This window comes from Terrapene carolina, unplaced genomic scaffold (genome assembly GCF_002925995.2).
Source record: "Terrapene carolina triunguis isolate 2854851 unplaced genomic scaffold, T_m_triunguis-2.0 Scaffold89, whole genome shotgun sequence".
NCBI lineage: Eukaryota > Metazoa > Chordata > Testudines > Emydidae > Terrapene > Terrapene triunguis.
In genome coordinates, this window is record NW_020664440.1 from 22190062 (window position 1) to 22197282 (window position 7221).

Genomic DNA, 7221 nt, shown 5'->3' on the forward strand with positions numbered 1-7221 from the left:
AGTGTGAGAAAGCAAAAATGAAGAGGCCTAGTAGTGTGGCTGGCAGAAGGAAAGTCTCTTACTCATTTGAAGTGCTATAGGTATCTATGGTCTCCTGTAAATAAGTGTTTTCCCTTGCTATAAGCTCCAGGCAAAAAGGGAACCCGTAATCATTAGGTGAAGGGAAGTACAGTGTTCGTGTCAGTAGTCAGAACTTGTTTGAGAGGAACAAGCTTTCAGGATCTAAGGGTCCTACTAGAATCTGGTTTAGGAAGGACTGTGGGATAAAAATCTTCAGAGGCCAGCTCCTGCAGCCAAATGTTCCTGGGAATTAGTAGCACACCCTTCTTTTGCTTATGAGTGATAAAGGCAGAATTTTTTCATTAGAAGTTCATCTCCTTTCTAACCTGGAAGACTATAGTGACCAGAGGCCTAGCAACATTACAAGAGTCAAGAGAACAAGAGGGATTTTTAGGCAGGCCATCGAAAGTTCTGTGATTTGAGTTCGCTTTTTTATTTAAGCCTGTTTAACTCTTATGTTTTCTCCAAAATGTTGATCAAATGTTAAAGATTGAACAACCCTATTCCTGGTCATGAAAGAGGTAGGGAGCTCACAATATCCATCCAAGATGTTTTTCCTCAAAACCAGGGGAACCAGATGAGATATTCCTGATATTTAAGGGCTAGTCTACAGGGAAAAGTTGCACCAGTTTAACTTTAAACATTTTTAACCAGTGTAGTTAAGCCAATGCAAACCTCTACATGTTCACTTAGTTTGGTTTGAGAGTGGCTTATTGCACTTTAAACTTAACTCCGTTCCCAACAAACTTTTGCTAAAAATCAAAAGGAGCCACTCTTACACCAAAATAAGCATGGCCACAGAGGAGTTTGCACTGGTTTAAATTCACATATTGGTTATGCTGCTACAGCTTCCCCATATACACCTAGAAAACCACACAACCCCTCCCCAGCAATAATTTAAAAACAAGCCACTCCAACTCCCCTCCCAGCCCACCTGTCAGGCCTTTCCTGTATAATATATAGAAGCAAAAAGACGAAGAGGCAATACAAACCCAGTTTAAAAAACAAAAATAAAACCTGTGTGATTCATCTTTAAGTGAACTTAGTCATCACTCTTTTCTGCCCAAAAGCCCGAGCCCTAGAAGGCAAGTGTGTCATAAAAAGGACTGGATGGCTTCCTGACTAGGCGCTCATCTCATCTCTACATCATTGCTTTAAATCTAGCCCAGGTTAGTAGTAGTAGTAGAAAAAAAAGTCATCTGATAGACTGATGAGCCCTTGGAAATAAGCTCATAGTCCAGTTCATAGTTTTATTATTTGCATTCCTGACTGGAACCCCACAGTTCTAGGCCATGTTTGTGTGCGCGCGTGCGTGTACACAGCCCTTGCTCCAAAGAACTTATAATCTAAAAAGACTTGAAGATCTGGGCAGCCAACAGAAAAGCAGAGCTCACTGGACGTACAGCATTATTCCTTCCCAGTTTCTCCTTCACTTAACGACCCTGCCAGTTTCCCTAGTGTCATAATGAATAAGGGCCCCTGATTAAATGTATATAGAAATCAGTAGAAACACCCCGCCCCAGGCATCAGCAAGCTTTGGGTAAAGCCCTAGGAGCTTACCTCACAAGAGCAATCCCCACACATTAGCAGTCTCAGCAGAGACTGCACTCCCCCCTCACCTGCAGCACTGGTTCCTGCAGGCAAGGGCAGGCCCATTGATAGGACAGCATGGAGAAGACAATTACTGCAGTTACACATGGAAACCCAAGTCATGGACCAGGACTCCATTGTGCTAGGCCCTGTACTAAGAGAACAAAGACTTTACTGTATAAAGACAAGACAGGGAGCACAAAGAAACAATACAAAACTTGCACTGTCACTGCCCATGGTTTATACAATCTGTGGGCAGACAGGAGTGCAGTCTACTACACTATCACAGCACAGAGGCCAAGTAAATGACTAGATGAAAATGGCCCTTCCTAACTCAGTGTAGCTACTCCCTTTACGTCAGAGCTCTCTGATTTACTGCCACAACTTGTGCTCCTTGTGGTACAACTATACAGAATGGGGAGGGGTGAATTCTATTCTATCAACAAAGCCATCAGCTAAATTCAGATTACAGAAGCTTTGTAACTGACATGCAGAAGAACATAGCTCGATTTTCAAATCCCAGGTGGAGTTGCAGGGCTGGTGGATATAAACCTGCAATCACGGAGAAGCTAAAATACAAGAGATTTGCTAGGTTAAGTCAGTCGCTTCAGTCCATTCTCCTAATGCAGTTTTCACTTTTATTACCCTCTGCCAAGGTTATCGTGGCACTATAAAAGCAGGTCTGGGGTAGTTTCCTTAATCACTAAGGCTCAAATCCTCAAAGGATTACAGTGGCAGTTGGGTGCCCGAACACAATGAGGGTTGGCACCTAAATACCTTTGAGGAGCTCAACCAAGTAGTCAATAGACGACCATATTTTACCATAGTCAAATAATTGGTGAAGTATTCCAGCAAGAATGCCCTGATGTAGGCAGCAGCCTACCTTTTTGACTGTTTTGCATTTCTCTGAGTTAAAATAACTCAGTTAACTTACTAGGCATAACTATTTAAGGATAAGTCTATTGGAGACCATAAAAATCTTACTCTTAGTTACTGTTTTAATAAATTAGTGCTTTCAAATATTTGACTTGCCCAACCCTAATCTGGGCCTAGATGACAACACAAGTTTTTGCAGAATTAAAAGGACACTATTAATTTGAAATCTAATCAGTTTTAGAAGAGTTAGAAGCAGTTTCAGTTGCCAGACCTGTCCAATTCCCTTCTGATAATTGGTGTTTTTCCTGTTGTTAATGGAACTTTTCTTCTCCCATGTTGCTATGCAAAATAGCTTCCTGCATGTATTTGTGGGTAACTGTGCATAAAATGCTGCCAAATGCACAAGGTAGAGTAAAGGAAATTGAGGAAAACATTTTCTTCCCTCTTTGAGCAATTAAAAAAAAAAAAATAAATCTCATGGCAGGCTACCAGTTAAAGTCACAATACTATAAACATCTGACAGTTTAAAAAAAAAAAATAGGAGAAGTTTTTAAAGTAGGTTTGGAATCCAAAATTGCACAGTATTGTTATTTGACTAGTGCGGACTGGGATGGAGTTTAAATACGCACAAGTAAAGTGTACCTACCTATGCTAAAGCCAAACCCCAGCTAATAAAAAATAAATAAATCACCTGCTTTTATCAACTATAATAAATATATCTGTTAAGAACACATCAGCCTGCCTTCCACTGGATGCAGGGCACAAGAGAAACCAAAACTCTTTCCTAAATTGAAAGAGCCAAATAGGTGGCTAGTCAGGCACTTCTGACACTTACCTAGAATTTAACAGACAGAAGACCCAGTAGTGGGTAATGTTTTAATTATTGCCCCCCCTTCCTCCATTGCCAGGTTTCCAACCCCCATTCCTTTAATTGTTTGTTACATACACATGTGGCATCCTGTCCTAAACTGTAAGCTCTTCACAACAGGGACAGCCTTATTTGTGTTTGTCTAGTGCCCAGAGCAAAGGGGCCCCAATCCTTACTGGTGCTAGTGGCATACAAATAATTAAGTTGCTCAATATCTTCTATTTACAAGTTCTTTAAAAGACAACCAGCATTTTTTCCCCCCCCAAGCTTGCCTGCATGCTCTCCGGGGATGCTGGAACAATTTGTTCAGTGGGGGTGCTGAGAGCCATTGAACCAAACTGTCAACCCTGCATATGATGGAAACCACTTCAAGCCAGGGGGTGCAGCACCTATGGTCCTCTCCTCCTGCACCCTTCTCCACCCCACCCTGTTTTCTTTCAATTGGCTGCCCACCCATGGAAGAGAGTCAGGATTACAAGTCTTGCCTTTCCTGGCTTTGCAGAATGACATCCTAGATGTCTCCTGGCATATCTATTGTGAGCTCTCCACCTAAGTACAAGTTGAAAAGGGTATATGAAACTTAAGTCTGCACAGAAGCTGAACTTCTAGTGTACAGTCTCAAGCTTCTTATCAGCCAGCTGAGTAAGTGTTCTAGTCCATCTCTTCTTTTCCTTGCAGGTCACACCTTCTGAGGGAGATTCAAATTTCTGTGTGTTTGCCTCACTGGCTGGGTCATCAAGTAACTCTACATTGCCAGCAGTGGGGAGAAAAATTTGGAGGATGACTATTATGTTTGTTCACACAGATAGGGGAGGGGGATCAATCTGGAGTGAAAAAATAAATATAACGCCCATGGCAACTGGGATTGCTGGTCTAAACCAGTTATCCCTCCCAGGAAGACTGAATCCAAATACAAAGTTATTGACATAAAAATATAAGCCTGTTTCCTCAGATATGACTATTCCAATGCAAGCAAGAGTTAGGTGATGTGGTGATAACAGACAGCAAGTTTGACATACATTCAATACTGAACCAGTTTAATCAGATTTTGGGTTTGCATTGTTTTTTTTTCCAGTATCACAAGTTCTGCATTTTCTAAGAAATACAAAGCAATCTCCTTTGAGTTGTATAGAATGCTGGTCCTAGAGAAACAAAAGAACACAAGACACTAAGATACAGAGACATTTTAGAATCTCCATTCTCTAAACAGTGGTTTGTATATAAAGAAAAATTCCTAATTGCCTCCCGCATCCACCCCAGTATGACGTGATGCTCAGTTTACAGAAGGAAAAACCCAAATGGGTCCCGTGCAACAGCAGTAAGATACAGCTGCCCAGAAACAAGACGGTTTCCCCCAGGCCTGCACTGAGGAGGGGTGAAAACCACAGAATTCCCCAGATAGCCAGCGCCATATCAAGTTTGCTTCTCCATTATTACTAATCAGTAGTCTAGTAACATACCTTTTCCACATTCTACAATGGAGTGAAAAACCCCTTCATAAAACCACTTACAGGCATCCAAATTCATCTACTCTAGATAATAACATAATTGAATCAGAGCAAGTTACTTCATCTACAAAATTAAGAGCTGATTTGATAGGTGGAACACATGCTACTTACAGCACAGACACAGTTGTCCATTGCACTTTAAGAAGATTATGAAGTTCTACTGTCCAACAGCCTGGACACTGCTGCATGCACATGATTCTATCAACCTTCCACATAAACAAGCTGCCCTCACGATAAGGAACAAGGTTGCTCTTTATACCAATTTCTATAAGATCACAGCTACTATGTGTCACAGGGACTGCTAGGCTGACTTTCATGCTCATACATTATCCAAATAACCATTTAATAACCACCACATTAACTATATATTTGCTTTATGTAAATTATAGGTTTTTAAAAAAAGAAACATTAATCCATTAAGGAGGATTACTGTTAACAGATGTATAATCAGCACTTCATTTTAAGACCCAGAAGTAGTGATGAACAAAAACACTGCATGTCATTATAAAGTGCAATTAGGGTACAAGTGCTAAGTTCTCAATAAAAGTAAGAGGTTCTGCAACATAAGGCTATTAATCTGACAAAAAAAAAAAAAGGGAAAGAAACCAATGGCAGCTTCCATTCCCTGCCAATGGTAAACTCATGACCTTGTAATGCTCTTTTAGAGTATTTTCAAGTGCACCCTTTCCCCCAAATCATACAGGACCCACACTAATGAGAAATAACTAAATCCTACTAGTCCACTGAGTGCATGAACTCAGCCAAACAGCTACAGTAAGGTGACTTTGCAAGAAGGGATTCAAAATGTAACAGGAGACCCAAGTTAGGGCTCTTTTACAGTTGATGACATCGTAGCTTATACCACTGGACAAAACAAGCCTTGGTAACTGAATGACTAGTTCCTCCCAGAAACAGATACTTCTTTTTCCACATTTGGAAAGTCTCCTGGCCTCCCCACCCTCCTTGTACTTACTAAGTCCATTTGTGATCACATTTATGGGGATGTGCAGCAACAGCAGGTAAAATTATCACCCTCCTGAACTTCCCTACCTCCTGCATGGAGCAAGGTGAGAAAGTAAAGTAGATCATTTGTGCAAAAGTTAAGCAATAGGGAGAGATCACCCTTCATGATTCTCCCACCCCCCAAATAATATCCAGATACAATACAAAGGAAAGGTACATGGGATCTTCGGTTACATCCACAAACACAACATAAATAAAAAGAGCATTGACTGAGCCCAGTCTCTTCCTGCTCCAGGCTGGAGCTTTCACTGCGCAAAATATTTTCCCTTGCAGTTAGTTACACCCTCCGGAGGGGGGGGGGGGGAAAGGAAAAAAAAAAAAAAAAAAGAGAGAGAGAACACCAACCAATTCTTCCTTCTCCCAAACGCTTCTTCCAACCGAATGCGAGCAGGTCCAGAAAAACAAGCGACCGACCCTACAGATGCTGCTCTGAGAACAGAGTTGTTGACCAGCAACCCTGGAAGGATAGCTTTGCAGCCAAACAGTCCAGAAAGCAACCTAGGCGCACCAGGCAGGGTGCAGGTACCCGGGTAAGGGATTTTTATGATTATTATTATTTCAAATTCAGACTGCTTCCTTCCTTCCTTCCTGCCATACCTCCCCCCTTGCTGGGGGCTGGAGAGGAAGGGAAAGAATCACCGGCTCATAATCATTCTGTAGTAAGAGCTACAACCTCCCCTGCTGCAGGACTGCAAAGCTAGCACATGGGGGTCAGGAGGGCAGCAATGGAGGGAACGTGGGGGCGGAGGGGGGAGAGTGGGCACACGGAGAGGATACGAGGGGAACGCCAATGTTGGCTACACCGCATCGCGGACCGATTGACCTCCTGGGAATGCGGGTGGCTCGGGGCTCATTTCTTGGAGCTCTGGGTTTTCTTGGGCAGCAGCACGGCCTGGATGTTGGGCAAGACGCCGCCCTGGGCGATGGTCACCCCGCCCAGCAGCTTGTTGAGCTCCTCGTCGTTGCGGATGGCGAGCTGCAGGTGCCGGGGGATGATCCGCGTCTTCTTGTTGTCCCGAGCGGCGTTACCGGCCAGCTCCAGGATTTCCGCCGACAGGTACTCGAGCACGGCGGCCAGGTAGACGGGTGCCCCGGCCCCGACCCGCTCCGCGTAGTTGCCTTTCCGCAGGAGCCGGTGCACGCGGCCCACCGGGAACTGCAGGCCGGCCCGAGAGGAGCGAGACTTGGCTTTGGCTCGCGCTTTGCCGCCGGATTTCCCTCGGCCGGACATGGCGGGGGTGACGCGGGGAGCAGGGGCCGATGCCGGCAGCTGCCGGCCGGGAGGAGAGGCGCCGA

General features: G+C 43.8%; 1 protein-coding gene across 1 annotated transcript; it reads right to left on the reverse strand.

The window, feature by feature from the left end:
* Positions 1-6536: 6536 nt before the first annotated feature.
* LOC112121942 (histone H2A type 2-B) lies at positions 6537-7221 on the reverse strand. The gene has a single exon (XM_029911214.1). It carries the CDS (start codon positions 7154-7156, stop codon positions 6776-6778), a length of 381 nt encoding a protein of 126 aa, XP_029767074.1. The 5' UTR covers positions 7157-7221; the 3' UTR covers positions 6537-6775.